The sequence below is a fragment of the Motacilla alba genome, chromosome 28 (assembly GCF_015832195.1).
Source record: "Motacilla alba alba isolate MOTALB_02 chromosome 28, Motacilla_alba_V1.0_pri, whole genome shotgun sequence".
Taxonomy (NCBI): Eukaryota; Metazoa; Chordata; class Aves; order Passeriformes; family Motacillidae; genus Motacilla; species Motacilla alba.
Genome location: NC_052043.1, coordinates 947,872 through 965,486, shown reverse-complemented (window position 1 = coordinate 965,486; position 17,615 = coordinate 947,872). Strand labels below are relative to the sequence as shown.

Sequence of the window (17,615 nt, the reverse complement as noted above, 5' to 3'; positions counted from 1 at the left end):
GATATCCATCCCAGGATGGGGGAACTGGACTGGGATCCCCATCCCAGGGGGAAACTGGACTGGGATCTCCATCCCAGGATGAGGGCTTGGTGGGGATCTCCATCCCAGGATGGGAGAACTGGGCTGGGATCTCCATCCCAGGGGAAAACTGGGCTGGGATTCTCATTCCAGGACGGGGGCTTGGCTGGGGTCTCCATGCCGGGCTGTGCTGGCACTCCAGCCCCTGGCTGAGCAGCTCGTGTCCCCGCAGGCAGTACGTGCGCGACGCCGTCGTGGGCAGCATGGGGCTCAAGCCCACGGGCCGCCTCTGCAGCGTCACCAAGGCCCGGGGGCTGCGGGCCTGCAGGTAGGGATCCCTCCTGGATCTGGGCTGGGGGCATGACCCAACAGCCCCTCAGATTTGGGAGAGGCAGCCCAAGGCGCAGGAAGATCTCTCTGGGTGCTCTCCATCCCTGCACATGTGGGGACAGGGAGGGTGGGACAGGCTCTGGTCGTTGTCCCCTTTGCCAGGGCAGCTCTGCTGCCTGTTCTCCTGCCTTTTCCAGGGAAAACCACAGTCCCCGTGTGTGTTTTGCAGAGGGAAGTTACGAGACACTATTCTGGATTGGGAAGATTCCCTGCCCGACCGTGACCTGACGCTGGCAGATGAAGCCTGCAGGTACTGACACCCTGCTCAGGGGGAGAACAGTCCCTTCCCACCCATCCATGCCCTGATTCTGGATTTCTCCTCCTCCCTGCAGGAAAGCCGATCTCTCCGTCACCCTGGGGACCTCTCTGCAGATCAAACCCAGCGGGAACCTCCCGCTGATCACCAAGAAGAGAGGGGGGAAGTTGGTCATTGTCAACCTCCAAGCAACCAAACACGTGAGTGAGCGTCCTCCAGCGCTGCCCTGCTCCTTTCCCCTCCTGTCCCCTGTTCCAGGCCCTTCCTATGTTTGTCCCTGCACGTTGTCCCCTCCCAGGTGGCCTCTCTTAGCAGGAAAACAGGCTGGGAGTCCTGGGTTGGAGGGTTTAAACCTGCAACTCCTGCTAAACACGTAGAGACGGCAGGTAAATACAGAACCATGGAAAGGGCTGGGTTGGAAGGAACCTTAAAGCTCATCCTGTTCCCTCTCCCGTGGGAGGGACACCTTCCACTGTCCCAGGCTGCTCCAAGCCCTGTCCAACCTTACCCAAGCAAGTCTTAGGAGCAGAGTAAAAGCTCAGCCTGGAGCCTGCTGTGTCCTCTCGGGGTTTACAGCGCGAGCCTATGGAGGGCGTGCTCAGTTCCTGCTCAGTTCCTGCTCAGGTGTTGGTGCCCCAATTGCCCAAAGTCTTCAATTCCCAGAGCTGGGGGTTCCTGGGATGTCACCAGAGCTCCCCTGTGCCTGTCACACTGTCCCTGCGTCCCCATCCCCAGGCGTGGCTCAGCCCATGCCCCAGCAGAGCCTTGGGGCCAGCTCCTGTCCCGGTGGGAATGACACACGGGGGACGTCACCGTGCCCCTGGGAGGGTCCCTTTGTCCCCTGAGCCGTGTCCCCGCCGTCCAGGACCGCCAGGCCGACCTGCGCATCCACGGCTACGTGGATGAGGTGATGACCAAGCTGATGAAGCACCTGGGGCTGGAGGTGCCCGAGTGGACGGGGCCGGTGGTGGTGGAGAGCGCCGAGCTGGCCAAGGCCGAGCAGCTGCAGGGGCGGCTGAAGGAGGAGCCCCTGGGGCAGCACAACGGCACCGCCGGGAACGCGCCGCCGGAGCGCCGCCACGGGCTCAAGCAGGAGCGGCCCAGCCCGGACACGACGCCCGTGAAGAAGATGAAGGTGGAGCCTCTCCTCACCTGACCTGGACTGTCCCTGTGTCACCTGGGCTGCTTTTCCTACCGACTTTTTTTTATACCCTTAAATATTGTCCCTTTTTTTATGTCAGTATTAAACATACTTGAATTGTGGCTGGCGGAGCAGCTGCACCCACGGGCCTGAGGAGGGCCTTGCACAGAGAAATTCTTCCCTGTGAGGGTGGTGAGGCCCTGGAATGGAATTCCAAGAGAAGCTGTGGCTGCCCCTGGATCCCTGGAAGTGCCCAAGGCCAGGCTGGATGGGACTTGGAGCACCTTGGGACAGTGGAAGGTGTCCCTGCCCATGGCAGGGGTGGCACTGGATGAGCTTTAAGGTCCCTTCCAACCCAAACCATTCCATGACTCTGTAATTCCACATCACTTGGTCATGGAAGGGGACTGGTGCTGGCTGGATCCCAGTTGCACTCCGGGCTGGGAGCTGTGGGAGGGTGCCCTGGCCCCAGCTCCAGCTCGGCCATGGCTGTGTGTCCCCCTCCCTTCTGGGCACCTCATGGCCACTGGGCTTGAGGTCCCTCTGGCCCAGGGCTCCTTGAAACCTTGTGGATCACTCCCTTTTAAACTACAGCAGGTGGATTTTTTTCCAAAATATCTTATATTTAGAGATGAAAATAAAATTCTAAAACCAAAAACCAAAACCGAGAGCAAAACCAACCAGTTGCACCATCAGCAGCCAACCAGGCCAGGGCCCCTCCTGCTTCCTCAGCGCCATCCTGAGTGACCGCAGGTCCTTTCCACAAGTCCCACCGTGCCGGGGGGGCAGGGGCAGCCCCTTTCCTCCCAGTAAGGCCAGTGGGAACCGGTCTCCTCTTCCCAGTTCTCAGAATCCAAGCAGGTCCAGCATCCGGAGGCGGATCCCCCCGAGGGCGTGTCCTGTAGGGGGTGAGGGGCTGTCACCCCGTGGCACCCCCGTGCTCCCTGCTCTGCCTAAAGCTCCTCCGCCGGCTCCAGCACCGCGGGCCGGCCGTGCCCGGGCTCGGACCACGCCAGGGATGCCAGCCCCGGGTGCGGCACGGAGCCGTCCCCTGGCACGGCCTCGGCGTGGTGCCCGTCCTCGTGGCTCAGCCCCTCGGCGGCCGATGGCCGCGTGTCGTTCTGGAGGGAGCCTTTGTCCGGGAGGGCCGGGAACGTGCCCTGGAAAGCCTCGTGCAGGGTCTCGGGGGTCTCCTGCAGGGGCTGCGACCACAGCGGCTCCGGGGGCTTCTCTTCCCCGGCCTGGGGCTGGGTGTGAACCACGCGGGAGGCGGCGGCGTTGTGCAGGGACCTGGAGAAAACTGAGCCCCGCGGAGGGTCAGGGCCTGGGCCAGGGCCCTGGGGGTCTGTCACAGCTCTGGCTCAGCTCAGCCCAGCTCAGCCCGGCACAGCCCAGCACAGCCCGGCACAGCCCAGCACAGCCCAGCTCAGCCCGGCACAGCCCGGCACAGCCCGGCACAGCCCGGCACAGCCCGGCACAGCCCAGCACAGCCCGGCTCAGCACAGCCCAGCACAGCCCGGCTCAGCACAGCCCAGCTCAGCACAGCTCAGCACAGCACAGCTCAGCACAGCCCGGCTCAGCACAGCCCGGCTCAGCACAGCCCGGCTCAGCACAGCCCAGCACAGCCCAGCTCAGCACAGCACAGCCCAGCTCAGCACAGCCCAGCTCAGCACAGCACAGCTCAGCTCAGCCCAGCACAGCTCAGCACAGTCCAGCACAGCCCAGCTCAGCCCTCACCTCGCACGGGCCTGAAGTCGCCGTTTGCCTCGGCCTTGCTGGGGGCGAAGGGGCTGATGGAGGGGAAGACAATGAGGGTGAAGGAGAGCAGCAGGACCTGGGGACAGAGGGGACATCACTGAGCACAGCAGGGGAGAGGAACCAGGAGCTGGGTCACAGCTGGTGGCAGACCCAGGAGTGCATCTATTGCTCCATCCCTCCCTTCTGATTCATGTCCTACCAGTGCACCTCCATCCATCCATCCCTCCATCCATCCATCCATCATCCATCCATCCATCCATCCATCCATCCATCCATCCATCCATCCATCCATCCCTCCCTCCATCCATCCATCCCAGCCCATCTCCACGGCTCCCAGGCTCTGGAGGCCCCACGCACCGCCAGGCAGGTTCCTGTCTGTGCTGCTTTGTTGCTTGACTGAACCACCATGGCCTGGAGCTTCTTCAGCTGCTCCAGGAGGGATCTGGGAACAGGGAGAGCCCATGAGCCTCCACACCAACACTTCCCACCCCACCTTGTCCCCATCCCGCCCTGGGAACACCTACGAGTTCTGCTTCTCCAGGTGCAGGACTTTCCTCTGCAGCTCCTGGTTCTGAGCCGTGCACGCCGACATCCTGGGACAGAGATGGGGTCAGGGGACAGGGCTGGCAAGGAGCAGAGGGCCCAGGGTGCCACCCTGGGCTCGCTGGTGAGGGGCTGGGCTCCGTGGCTCCGTACCTGCTCTCCAGCCCATCGATGTATTCCTTCTTCTTCTTGCGGCTCTCCTGAGCCGACTGCTTGTTCCGGATCTTCCTCCGGATCTTCTTCAGCACCCGCTCCTCGTACTGGGGGAGACGCGGGGGGTCAGGGCCACCAGGGCCGGGACCCCCACCCCACACCCCTCCCAGGTGTCCTGGCACCCACCTTGGTGAGGGGCAGCTGCGTGGGCAGGGTCACCCCCTCCTTCAGCAGCAGCTTCTTCTCATCCTCCGTCAGCACCAGCTCCTGCAAGTGGCCCTGGCTGGGCCGGAGCAGGGAGCCAGGAGCCTGTGGCTGCTGTGGGAACATGGAATGGTGACACCTCCGGGTGGGGGCCACCCCTCACCTGGCCCCAGGGACCCTGGCTGGGACCATGGTGAAGGTGCCTTGGGCCAGGAAGGGACAGGGATCATGGACAAGGACCAGGAAGGGAAAGGGAACGAGTGCGGGGATGGGGAGGGAAAGGGATGGGAATGGGGCATGATCGGGGTCCAGGAAGGGACAGGGCTGGGGACAGGGAGTGCTGGGGACGCAGGGACAGGGACTCACGCTGTCAGAGCTGCCCGATAGCAGCAGGTCCTTGACGGTGAGGGCACAGGATGCAGGCGGGGGGATCACGGGCAGGTCCTGGCTCTCCTCCAGGAAGAACCCAGGGTGCCACATGTCTGGGTGAGGGCAGAGCAGGGCTGTCAACAGTGCTGTGTCCCCACTGTCCCCAGTGTCCCCACTGCAGGACCCTCCCCCTGCCCTGGCCCCAGAACCAGGGTGACTTGCTGCCCAGTCCAGTGCCCCTGACTGTCCCCCCAAACTGTCCCTCTGGTCCTGCCCTAGTCCCCCTCCACCAGTCTGCCCAGTTCACCCCAGTTCCCAGTCTCTCCACACTGTCCCCATCTCCTCCCCAGCCCACCAGCCCTCCCAGTTCTTTCCAGTTTCCAGCCTGGTCCTTCCCCAGTGTGGCTCACCCAGGTCGATGGAGACCTCGGGCTGCAGGACCCCAGACCCCGCCGGGAGGGGCTGGGCCCGGCAGGGGTCGGTGTAGGGGTACAGGACCTCTCGGGGACCCCTGTCACAGCTGCGGGGAGGGCTGTCCTGCTGGTCAGAGGGGGGGTCCTCGGACACCCCGCTGTCACTGGTGGCCGGGGACCAGCTGGGCGAGTCCGACACCGAGTCCCCGGAGCCCAGGACGGAGCTCAGGAAGTCGTTGCTGTCCGGGGCACGCTGTGGGGACACGGCACCGTCACCGGGAGTGCCCATCCATCCCCCGGGTGTGACATCCCAGGGCTGTCACCCAGCAGGGCCGAGCCGGGGCGGGCTGCGGGGCTCACCCTGTCCTGGGGCCAGGCTCCCGGCGGCGTCCCCAGCTCCACCTCGCGCAGGATCCCGTCCTGGAGGTCGAAGAGGAGATCCAGCAGCTCCAGGCTCTCGAGGCTGCCCGCGCTGGAGGCCATGGCTGTGGGATGGCAGGGTCACTGCCCAGCCCAGGCCCCGTGGTACCCCCCAGAGCCACCCCCACATAGCTGCACGGCCCTGGGAACACCCCGAGTCGTGGGGCAGGGGCATTTGGGATTCACCTGGAAAAGCCCTACAGGTGTGGGATGGGATATGGGGGCTCCAGGCATGGCAGTGCCCCCCCCCTCCCAGCAGCTGAAGTTCCCAAATCCTCCAGTTTTCCACCCAGAGCTGCCCAGCCAGGGGGTTCCCTCCTGGAGATGACCCTGCTGGAAGGGCTGGTTAATCGTTCTGGGGGGCGAGGGGAGGGGACTGCGGCCACCGGTCACCCCAGGGAGGGGACTGTCCCTCACTGCTACCCCAGGCACTGCTTGAGACCCCGGACTCAGAGCCCTGGGCCAGCTGACCACTAGCCCAGCTGGCCAATCAGCCCAGTGACATCCCAAGTACCCGACCAGCTGACCCACTGACCAGCTGGTTGACCAGTCAATGAACTGATCAAGAGACAGTTGGTCAAGCTGTTGGCCAAATGACCAACGGATGGACTGTCCCAACAACCAGCCCATGAGCAATGGACTGACCAGTCAACTCTGTGCCTGATTGACCAACCCACCCACCCAACTGACTCAAATCTCCTCCAAGCCAGTTGGGGACAGTTGTCATTATTTGACATTTGTCTGGCTAAGGTGGACACGGGGCTTTACTGCACCCTGTCCTTCACCCTCAATCCTCTCTGAGAATCCTGATGGCCCCACGGGATCTCGTTGAGCAGTGGCAGCCAGGACATACCTGAGGGAGATGCCATGGATTGTCCTCTCAACCCTCTCTGAGCACAGGGGAGCGCGGTGGACAACAAGCCCGGCCTTCACCCTCCTCCTCTTCCTCCTCCTTTGTGATTCCCTGACCCGAATGGCAAAGTTTAAACTCCAACTGCACAGAAATAATATCCCAGATTGCAAAATGCCCCAGCCCTGATTGGGGCCGTCAGAGCGAGATGGCAGGGCCACCCCGGGGCTGGACCCGTAACTCATTAGCCAAATGTTTTTGTGCTCCTCTGCCAAGCGGGGCAGGAGGGGCCGGGGCTGCCGGGCGAAGTCCAGGTGCTATAATTGTCCATGAACCTTCACCCACTTTTGGGGACAGTTTCCCTTTTTCAGACGTCTCGGTGTTCGTCGCATTCGACGCGTGCCGAGCGCAATATCCGGGGACCACTTCTGGCTTACCCAAAACCACCTCGGTGCCCTGTGGTTCCCCCTGGGAATTCACCACTGACAAGGGATGGAGGGACAGCACACAGGGAATGGCATTCCGGGGCCAGAGGGCAGGGATGGATGGGATTTTGGGAAGGAATTCCTGGCTGGGAAGGTGGCAGGCCCTGGCACAGGGTGCCCAAGGAGCTGTGGCTGCCCCTGGATCCCTGGCAGTGCCCAAGGCCGGGCTGGACAGGGCTGGGAGCAGCTGGGACAGTGGGAGGTGTCCCTGGGAAAGGGATATGTTCAAAATCCATCCCAACCCAGCCCATCCTGGCATTGCATGAGTCCCTCATGGCTGTCTGGGGCTCGCACGCCGTGCCAAACCTTCCCCCCCTGCAATGAGGGGCACCGGCACAACCGCAGCGCCCGCGTCCCCTCAGCGAACGCCACCCCGGCGGGCACAGGGAGGGGACAGGGCTGACTAAGGCTCCGTGTGGCCCAGGCGTGGCGCGGGGACAAGGCCACGGCCCCTTATCGGCCGCCCCACGGCCTCTGCCCGGGCAGGCGGCGGCTGCTCCCTGCTTTATGGCCCCGCGGCGAGCGGGCAAAGGGCGCCCGCCCGGTGCCGCCACCCGGGGCCCCTCCTGAGGAGCCTCGGGGGTCCCGAGGCCTGGCATCGGGCACGGAACAGGACGGGCAGAGCAGGCAGGGGGTGAGGGGCTGCTGGGTCACTAATTAGTGATTATTTAATTAACGCTCCTCCACACGGCCGGAGCCCCCCGGTGCCCCTCGGGCGGGGAACCGCCGCCACCTCCTTCAGCCCCTCAGCGAGATCTCGCGAGACTTCGCCCCGCTGCGCGCTCCCGGGCAGCGCCCCCTGTGCCGGTAAGGGCCCCGCCCGTCCAGCCTTCTGCCCGCGCCTCTCGGAGCCCCCGATCCCGCCCCACGGAGCCCCCGATCCCGCCCCACGGAGCTCCCGGTCCCGCCTCCGTAGGCCCTATCGTGACCCCGCCCCGGTTCCGGCCCCCGCCCCGGTACCGGCAGCGGCCCCGCCCCCGAGCTCGGCCCCACCCCCGATAGGCCCGTCCGGGCCGCGGTCCCGCCCCCGATTGGCCGGCGCTGGCCCCGCCCCGGCCCCGCCCCCGCGCGCCCCCGCGCCCGGCCGCGCCCCCCCGGCCCCGCAGGCGCGGCCCGGCCCGGCCATGCCGGCCAAGAGGAAGCCGGTGCTGCCCGCCCTCAACATCGCCCCCAGCGCCGCCGAGGGGCCCAGCCCCGACGGCTCCGCAGAGTGAGTCAGGCCCGGCCGGGACCGCCCCGGCGGCGGGGCTGGGCCTGGGGGGGGACGCGGGGCCTGGAGGGGGGGGGGCGGGTGGAACACCGGGCCTGGGCAGAGCGGGGAGGCCGGGACAGAGCGGGCACCGGGCGCGGGGGGTCGGGGCACGGCGGGCACGGGGCGTGGGGAGAGCCAGGGAAGGCCTGGAGGAGCCGGGACGGGTTTGGGGAGGCCTGGGAAGGTCGGAGGGGGGGAGCTGGGACAGGCTCGGGGGGACCGGGACAGGTCTGGGGGGAACAGGGACAGGCCTGGGGGACCGGGACAGGCCCGGGGGGCTGGATGGGCCCGGTCTGGGGCGTGTGGGGCGGGTGAGGGGTCAGGGGGAGAAGGCTGAGGGCTGGAAGGGGTGGGATGGGCAGGGGGAGGCTGCTCTGGCCCCCCCGGTTTGCAGGGGGCAGCTCAGGCCCGGGGGGTGCCGGGCCCAGGCCCGGAGCGGGAGGGAAACAGACCTGGAGACCCCCCAGGTTGGAGCTGGGATGGGGACCCGGGCTCTGGGGGGGACTTGGGGCAGCAGCGGGGGCTCGGCAGATGGGACATGTGGGTGAGAGGTGGTGGAGGGAGGTGCGTGGGGTGCTGGGGGGAAGGGATGGGTGAGACCCTCCCGACGCGTCCCAGTGTGGGTGAGGAGGGCCAAGGGGGTGGCAGCAGCTGGGACGGAGCAGCTGGAGCTGGCACAGGCGGCGGGGGCTCGGCAGCTGGTGCTGGGGCAGCACAGACCCCCCTTTGTGCTCAGAATTTGGGGTGGGGGTGTAACAGAGCTGCTGGACCCCACGGAAAGCCCTTCTCGTGTTACACACCAGGGCCGGGTTTGGCTCCCCGGGACAGGGAGCAGCATCTGCTGCTGCCTCTTTAAGGGCCAAAGGGTTTTTCCCGTTCCTTGGCTCTCCCAAAACACCTGACTGCTCCCAGGCTCCTCTCCAGAGGGGCTGTGCGTGTTGGGCAGGGACTTCTCCAGGTCTCCCTGTCCAGGCGATGCCATTGTGGGGGCTCAGGACATGTCGGGGGAGGATTTTCCATCGTTTCCTAAGAGCTCCACCCTCCTTTCCCTGGTGCTGACCATCTCCCGTCTCCCCCTCCCCTCTCCAGGGCTAACCTGGTGGACCTGCAGAAGAAGCTGGAGGAGCTGGAGCTGGATGAGCAGCAGAAGAAGCGCCTGGAAGCTTTCCTGACCCAGAAGGCCAAAGTGGGGGAGCTGAAGGACGATGACTTTGAGAGGATCTCCGAGCTGGGCGCTGGCAACGGCGGGGTGGTCACCAAAGTGCAGCACAAACCCTCAGGGCTCGTTATGGCCCGGAAGGTGACGAGGGGCTGGGAATGCTGGGGAGCACCTGGAGCTCTCCCTGGCTCGGGGAGGGCTGGCTTTGGTTGGGTTCTCTCTTCATTTGCACCTTCACCACCTCACCGTGGTCAGGAGCAGAGGCCTGGCTGCTCCCAGGTGGAGCTGTCTCCTTTGGGAGAGGCTGCACTCCCAGTGACAGCTCCCTGAGCTCTGGAAAACAGGAGTTTGGGGTATTTTTTTTTCCCCAGTTCTGACGGACAAAGTGACTGGAATTGGCTCTCCTGAGGATTGTAGGTCGTGGCTGAGGAAGTGGCAGTGGGAAGGATGGGTTTGGCACACACGTCCCTCATCCCTCAGCCCCGTTTAACACATCCCAAGCAGGGACAGAGGTTCCTCTCAGCTTGGCTTCGTTGGGAACATCTCCTGTGGTGCCACAGAGTAGAAAATCAGGAGCTGCTGGGAGAGGCTGTGCTTGGCAGGAGCAGCACAACCACTGCTCTGCCTCCTCCAGAGTCTCTCCTCCCTCCTGCTGTTGGGATCGTGGAATTGTGCAGCGGTTTGGGCTGGAAGGGGCCTTACAGCTCACCCAGCCCTGGGCAGGGCCTCCTTTCACCAGCCCTGGGTGTTCCCCTCCCCGCTCTGCTCTGACCCCACGTGCAGCCCCAAAAGCCGCCTTCACAGGGGCTTTTTCTTTTCTGTGGTTTCCTTGATCTCGGAGCACCTTCTTACATCACCTCCAGAGCTTGTGAAAATGCTCCTGGCTGCTGACTCAGAGGGGCTGAGATCAAACTCCTGACTCGTCTTTCCACCCGTGTCCGGTGCAATCCCGGCTGAGGCAGCACAGAGCTCTCTCCCTCTGCCTCCAGCACGGAATCCCACCCTGGCTGGGCTTGGAGACACCTTCAATCCCACCCTGCCACGGCCAGGGACGCCTTCCACTGCCCTGGCACTGCCAGGGGCAGCCACAGCTTCTCTGGGAATTCCATGCAGGGCCTCACCCCCCTCCCAGGGTTTATTCCCAATATCCCATCCATCCCTGCCCTTTGGCAGTGGGAAGCCATTCCCCGTGTCCTGGCACTTTATCCTTGATATTGGCCTGCAAATGGGAAGAATTCCGCTCCAGAGCAGCGCCTCCCGTGAGGATCTGCTTTCTTCCCAGCACTCGGGGCTGCTGCCCATCAGCCCTTTTCCTTCCAGGAATCACACCTTGCCCGTTTCCTCTCTTGGCAGCTGATCCATTTGGAAATCAAACCAGCCATCAGGAACCAGATCATCCGGGAGCTGCAGGTGCTGCACGAGTGCAACTCCCCCTACATCGTGGGCTTCTACGGAGCCTTCTACAGCGACGGGGAGATCTCCATCTGCATGGAGCACATGGTGAGTGCCAGGAATGGGTTACCACTGATGGGGAGATCTCCATCTGCATGGAGCACATGGTGAGTGCCAGGAATGGGTTACCACTGACGGGGAGATCTCCATCTGCATGGAGCACATGGTGAGGCCCTGCCCCTCCCCAATGCCCTCTCCCTGCCAGCTCGGTGCCCCTGGAGCTCCTTGCTCTGGCCACTCTGCTCTTGATGGGAGCCACACATTCCCGCTCGGGCTCGGAATGAGGGACACAGCGACTTTTGGGAAGAGGAAGCAGAGGTCTGGGGCTTGGCCAAACGGAAATGTTGCCAGCCCGCTGCTCTGCAGAGCCTGCTGAGAGGCTCGGGGAACATATTCTGTTGTTTCTGGTGGAGAACTACATTGTTTCTCCTCCAAATCAGCACCATCTTGGCATTTCCACTGATGGGAGGAAGCAGAGAACCAACAGCAAGAAGCAGAGCTGCTAAAAAAAACCAGTTTTCAGCGATAAACCTGAGCTCAGATCACCAGATCTTTTTTTTTATCTTTTCTTTTTTTTGGCTGAAAATGCTGGTCACCCACCATCTGCTCCCCCTGTACATCCAGCTGCTCTTGTTTTCCTGCTGGGAATTGCTGTGTTGGTCATTCCCATGTTCTTCATTTCAGGATGGTGGCTCTTTGGATCAAGTGCTGAAAGAAGCCAAAAGAATTCCTGAGGAAATCCTGGGCAAAGTCAGTATAGCGGTGAGTGATGGGGCTGCTCAGGCTTCCAGGGGGGGTTTGCTGGGCAGGGATTGGGAATAATTCCTGGGCTGCCCTGGGAAGCTTTCTGTGTTCCCCAGTCCTGGGGACTGCACTTTCCTGGGCCAGGAGGCCAGAGCAGAGGGGAAGTATTCCCAACCCCTTTCCCCGCCTCCAGCCCCTCTGGATAATGTTGGCTTCACTTCGGGGAAGTTTGGGAGAAGCTTTTTTGGGATGGTTCACCCAAAACCTGTGAAACGGGGATAGATTGCAGACCCTGAGGGACATGGGCACCTCGGGGCAGCTGTCCTGGAGCTGAGGGCAGAGCTGTTCCCTGAGCTCTGCTCTCAGCCAGCCTTGGCTTCCTCCAGGTTCTGCGGGGCCTGGCCTATCTGCGGGAGAAGCACCAAATCATGCACAGAGGTGAGAGCAGCACCCTGAAAACCCCGGCCTGCAGTGCCACCCAGAGCCACCTTCACACTCCCCTCTCTCGCTGTTCCCAGATGTGAAACCCTCCAACATCCTGGTGAATTCCCGAGGGGAGATCAAGCTCTGTGATTTCGGGGTCAGCGGGCAGCTCATTGACTCCATGGCCAACTCCTTTGTGGGAACTCGGTCCTACATGTCTGTAAGTTCCTTCCAGCCGGAGTTTTTGGGTTGTTTGGGTTCATCTCAGCTCTTTCCATCCCCATCCCGTTCACAGGGACACTTCCCACTGTCCCAGGTTGTTCCAAGCCCCGTCCAGCCTGGCCTTGGGCACTTGCAGGGACCCAGGGGCAGCCCCAGCTTCTCTGGGAACCTGTGCCAGGGCCTGCCCACCCTCCCAGGGAAGGATCCTGAGGTCTGAGCTGCTCCTGTATTTTGGGAATGGTTATTCAAGCACAGTTATAGTTAGACAGGGGCTATTTAAAAATCCTGTCCCCTCTGCTCCCGGGCCCTGGCTCCAGGCTGCCTCAGAGCTGCCAGTGGGGATGACTTGCATGGATTGATTTATTTCTAATTTTTTTTCTTTTAATGGCCATAACCTCGAGTGGATTTTCTGCTCCTCTGGTTCCTCTTGGGTGTTAACGGCAGGGAGCAGGAAAATACATTTTTATGGATAAGCTGAGTTCCTTAAATTTCAGCGCACAGAGAAATAGATCCCTGCTGGGTGTTCCAGACTCCCAAACAGAAGTAGCTGGGAATGCTGCTGAGTTGGGAGTGTGGATAAGATGCTCCAAGTGCTTTCTGTCTGCACATCATTCTTCTTTTCCATCCCCTTTGCACCTGATCCTTCTGGGAGTGTCCTTTCCCTGGAGAGCTGCCGTGGGGAGGCCTTTGGGATATTGCAGAATCCCAGAATGGTTTGGGTTGGAAGGACCTTAAAGCCCATCCAGTGCCACTCCTGCCATGGCAGGGACACCTTCCCCTGTCCCAGGCTGCTCCAGCCTGGCCTGGGGCACTGCCAGGGATCCAGGGGCAGCCCCAGCTGCTCTGGGCACCCTGTGCCAGGGCCTGCCCACCCTGCCAGGGTGGAATTTCTGCCCAATATCCCATCCATCCCTGCCTGTGTCCGTGTGAAGCCATTCCCTGTGTCCTGTCCCTTGTCCAAAGTCCTTCTCCAGTTCCCTTGGAGCCCCTTTAGGCCCTGGAGTCTGAGTCTCGTCCATACAGGATGTTTGTGACCTTAGTGTCACTATCCCGTGTTCCCCCATGTCCCTGTGTCCTGGGGGTCCATATCCCATGTCAGTGGGTGCTCCTGTGCTCTGGGGACCAGCATTCCCTGTCACCCCCCATTCCCAGTGCTGTTATCCCCATTCCCATGCCCTGGGTGCCATTGTCCCCCATTCCCAGTGCCATTGTCCCCATTCCCAGTGCCATTATCCCCCATTCCCAGTGCCATTGTCCCCATTATCCTCCATTCCCAGTGCCATTGTCCCCATTCCCAGTGCCATTGTCCCCATCCCTGAGCCTGGCTGTGCCATTGTCCCCATGATCCCCATTCCCAGTGCCATTGTCCCCATTATCCCCATTCCCATTATCCCCATTCCCAGTGCCATTGTCCCCATCCCTGAGCCTGGCTGTGCCATTGTCCCCATTGTCCCCATTCCCATTCCCACTGTCCCCAGTGTCCCCTCCTGAGCCCGGCTGTGCTCTCCTATTCCCATTCCCACTGTCCCCATTCCCAGTGCCATTGTCCCCAGTGTCCCCTCCTGAGCCCGGCTGTGCTCTCCTATTCCCATTCCCACTGTCCCCATTCCCAGTGCCATTGTCCTCCATTCCCAGTGCCATTGTCCCCATTCCCAGTGCCATTATCCCCATCCCCATTCCCAGTGCCATTGTCCCCATCCCTGAGCCTGGCTGTGCCATTGTCCCCATGATCCCCATTCCCACTGCCATTGTCCCCATTATCCCCATTCCCATTATCCCCATTCCCAGTGCCATTGTCCCCATTCCCATTATCCCCATCCCCATTCCCATTATCCCCATTCCCATGCCATTGTCGCCATCCCTGAGCCTGGCTGTGCTATTGTCCCCATTGTCCCCATTCCCAGTGCCATTGTCCCCACTGTCCCCTCCTGAGCCCAGCTGTGCTCTCCTATTCCCATTCCCACTGTCCCCATTCCCATTCCCACTGTCCCCAGTGTCCCCTCCTGAGCCTGGCTGTGCCATTGTCCCCATTCCCACTGTCCCCATTCCCAGTGCCATTGTCCCCACTGTCCCCATCCTGAGCCTGGCTGTGCTCTCCTATTCCCAGTGCCATTGTCCCCACTGTCCCCATTCCCAGTGCCATTGTCCCCAGTGTCCCCTCCTGAGCCTGGCTGTGCCATTGTCCCCATTCCCATTCCCATTGTCCCCATTCCCAGTGCCACTGTCCCCAGTGTCCCCTCCTGAGCTCTGTGCTCTCCCCGCAGCCCGAGCGCCTGCAGGGCACGCACTACTCGGTGCAGTCGGACATCTGGAGCATGGGGCTGTCCCTAGTGGAGCTGTCGATCGGAAGGTACCCAATCCCCCCGCCAGACTCCAAGGAACTGGAAGCAATTTTTGGCCGTCCTGTGGTGGACGGGGCGGAGGGAGAGTCCCCCAGCATCTCGCCGCGGGCCCGGCCCCCCGGACGCCCCGTCAGTGGTAGGGGCTGCGGTGTGCATCGGCAGCAACGCTTCCATGGGGGATGAGCGGGGTTGGGATCCGGCTGGGGCGGCTGGGGGAGCTGCCCTGGAGGAGGCTCTGCTGGGAATGTTGCTAGGGAAGCCAACATTCGCTCCTGCGCCCCAGCACAGGTTGGTGGAATCGAGGCGGGGAGGGATCTCTCGGGATGGATTTGGGGTCTGTCCGTGGGCTCCTTAGTCCCTCCCGTGTCCCACAAAAAGGGACGCGGCCTCCCCGTGCTGTGGGCACAGCGTGGAGAGGGTGCTTTGAGGGACATTGTCACAGCCCCTCGTGCTCCTCAGGCTTTGCCCGTGCTGCCAGCAGGTTCTTCCCAGGCCTCGGGCAGCTTTTTGGGAAGAGCTTTGCTGGGAGCTCCCACAGAAGCACCAAAACAGCACCAGGATTCCAGGGATGCTCTGCTGGAGCCGTTTCCTTGGGAGCAGAAGGCTCTGGAAGTGCTGCCAGCCAGCCAGAGTAGATGGTCTGGTGCTGTCCAAACATAAATAAATCTGGACTGGAGGTCTGGTGAAAGAAATCCAAATTCTGGGAATGAACTTGATTTCTCTCTAACCATGACTCAATTCCCCCGGGAGTTGCCTCAGCCTCTCCCAGCAGAGCTCCCCCAAAGTTGTGTTTTTCACCCCAAACTGAGCCCTGAGCAGCCTCTCAGCAGCGTTTGTGTCGTGTCACCCCCCAGGCCACGGGATGGACACCAGGCCTGCCATGGCCATCTTTGAGCTGCTGGATTACATTGTTAACGAGGTGGGTGTTTGTTTTCCCAGAGGTTCCACGGGGATGTTCTGCTCCGCTGAGTCAGGGTGGCACCTGGAGTGTTTGGTCACTCACGGAATCCCAGAATGGTTTGGCTTGGAAGGGACCTTAAAGCCCACCCAGTGCCACCCCTGCCATGGCAGGGACACCTTCCACTGTCCCAGGCTGCTCCAGGGATCCCGGGACAGCCACAGCTGCTCTGGGAATTCCATCCCAGCCCCTCCCCACCCTCACAGGGAGGAATTTCTTCCCAAAATCCCATCTAAGCCTTCCCTCCTTCAGCTTCAGGCCCTTGTCCAACCCAGCTTGCAAGGACAGCTCCCACAAGCAAGTGGAGAAAGGGCAGCTTCCCTTTCCAGGGTGATGGAAAGTTCTCATTTTGGGATTGTTTCATCAGCCCTGGGCACGGCCAGAGCTGGGATTTTGGATTTAGGATTGAGATGTTTGGTGATTTCCCAGCTTTGCCTGGGGTTCAGTGTGAGGTCCCCCAGGTGCAGAGCGAGCTGGAGCAGCAGGGGAAGGAACGGCAGGGAAGGGTTCTCCTGGCTGGAAAAGGAGCGAGGATGAGGAGGATGAGAGTGGCTGTAGAGCACAGCTCCCTGACACTGCAGCTGACACTGGCTTTTGGCACAGTGACACAGGAGTGGTGCAGGAACCCCTTTTCCCTCTCTCCACAGCCACCTCCCAAGCTGCCAAGCGGAGTCTTCACGCAAGATTTCCAGGAGTTTGTAAATAAATGGTGAGGATTTCATCTCCTGGCTGAAGGTGGAGGCTTGGACGTGCTCCTTGACGGCTCTGCAGCTCCACCCTCTATGTTCTGCCTGATCTCTCTCTCTCTCCCTGATCCCACGTTGTGCTGGGAGCTCCTGCCTTGGGAAGGGTTGGAATCAAAGCAGTTTATTTGTGGGGCTGCTGAGCGGGATCCCAGCTAAATCTGAGCCTGGCAAAGGGGGGTGGTGCAGCAGATCCCGGGGCTGAGTCACCCCGTGGGCAGGGGACACCCGAAGGTGCTGCCAGAGCTCCCAGCAGAGCAGAGATTGGATATGAAGTCCCAGATGGCTGCCAAGCTTTCGGGCCTTTTCTCCATTTGCAGGGCACAATTTGTCCCCACAGTCTGCAGGAGATGGATCCTGCAGCTCTCCCTGGGAGCTGAGCTGGCAGGGATCCCTCTCCCGGGATCCTGAGGGGCTTTGGGGGGAGCTGGAGCTGCTCCAGCCTGATCCCCACGTTCCCACCAGGAATCTCACCTCGGTTTCCCTCTCTTGTTCTTCTCATTTCAGCTTAATTAAAAACCCAGCGGAACGAGCAGATCTGAAGATGCTGATGGTGAGTGGGGAGAGGATTTTTCTGCTGCCCTGGGGTGGCACCAGCTCTGCCAGCTGCTGCCCCATCCCTCCCGCTCCAGAGGCTGGCAGTTCCCAGGCTGAGCTCGGGATGAGGCAGAGGAGGGACTGACCCCCTTCATCCCGGGCCAGTGCTGGATCTCTGCTGGGAGCCTGGCCTGGGACAGCCCTGGCTCCTCACCTGGGTGGCACTGAGGGCTGGCACTGAGGGCTGGCTCCCAGCTGTGCCCTCATCCCAGAGATCCAGCGGAGTCCTGGGCAGCTGGGAAAGGGGGGATTCGGGTGACACCCCACCTGCAGAGCTGCCTCCAACAGCAGGAGCACCTGGAGCTGCTGGAGAGAGTCCGGAGGAGGGCCTGGAGCCCCTCTGGAGCTCTGGGAGAGCTGGGGGTGCTCAGCTGGAGAGGAGCAGCTCCAGGGAGAGCTCAGAGCCCCTGGCAGGGCCTGAAGGGGCTCCAGGAGAGCTGCAGAGGGACTGGGGACAAGGGACGGAGGGACAGGACACAGGGAATGGCTCCCACTGCCAGAGAGCAGCAATGGGTGGGATGTTGGGCAGGAAATCCTCCCCGTGGTGGTGGCAGGGCTGCAAGGAACAATGTTTTCCCCAAATGTTTTCCCCGAATCCTCTTTCCCTGCCTCAGCTGTGGCACCAGGATCTTCCCCCCTCTCCAGGCCGTATCCCACAGCACGGGGCCGGCTTTTTGGGATCCGGGATGCTCCCCTGGGGCGTTCCTGACCGCGTGTTTTCCC

At 62.1% G+C, this 17,615-nt stretch overlaps 3 protein-coding genes across 3 annotated transcripts in view; 2 read left to right on the top strand and 1 right to left on the bottom strand.

The window, feature by feature from the left end:
- SIRT6 (sirtuin 6) overlaps positions 1-1,927 on the top strand; it is a 5,689-nt gene extending 3,762 nt beyond the window's left edge. The window contains exons 2-5 of the mRNA XM_038163639.1: positions 255-346; positions 578-658; positions 741-864; positions 1,530-1,927. Coding sequence (XP_038019567.1) covers positions 282-346; positions 578-658; positions 741-864; positions 1,530-1,820 — 561 coding nt within the window. The 5' untranslated portion in view covers positions 255-281 and the 3' untranslated portion in view covers positions 1,821-1,927. The remainder of the gene's footprint in view (positions 1-254; positions 347-577; positions 659-740; positions 865-1,529) is intronic.
- A 488-nt stretch (positions 1,928-2,415) lies between these two features.
- CREB3L3 (cAMP responsive element binding protein 3 like 3) lies at positions 2,416-7,052 on the bottom strand. Its single transcript, XM_038163623.1, has 10 exons — positions 6,519-7,052; positions 5,606-5,730; positions 5,243-5,498; positions 4,830-4,945; positions 4,446-4,577; positions 4,260-4,366; positions 4,088-4,156; positions 3,921-4,005; positions 3,543-3,639; positions 2,416-3,105 (listed from the first exon to the last, which is right to left on the bottom strand). The coding sequence occupies exons 1-10, from the start codon at positions 6,532-6,534 to the stop codon at positions 2,759-2,761; spliced, it is 1,350 nt and encodes a 449-aa protein (XP_038019551.1). The 5' UTR covers positions 6,535-7,052; the 3' UTR covers positions 2,416-2,758.
- Positions 7,053-8,059: 1,007 nt separating this feature from the next.
- Positions 8,060-16,992, top strand: MAP2K2 (mitogen-activated protein kinase kinase 2). The gene is made up of 10 exons (XM_038163626.1): positions 8,060-8,210; positions 9,342-9,552; positions 10,765-10,911; positions 11,548-11,625; positions 11,994-12,045; positions 12,126-12,250; positions 14,517-14,730; positions 15,449-15,513; positions 16,200-16,261; positions 16,803-16,992. Exons 1-10 carry the CDS (start codon positions 8,125-8,127, stop codon positions 16,975-16,977), a joined length of 1,215 nt encoding a protein of 404 aa, XP_038019554.1. The 5' UTR covers positions 8,060-8,124; the 3' UTR covers positions 16,978-16,992.
- The last annotated feature ends 623 nt before the right edge of the window (positions 16,993-17,615 follow it).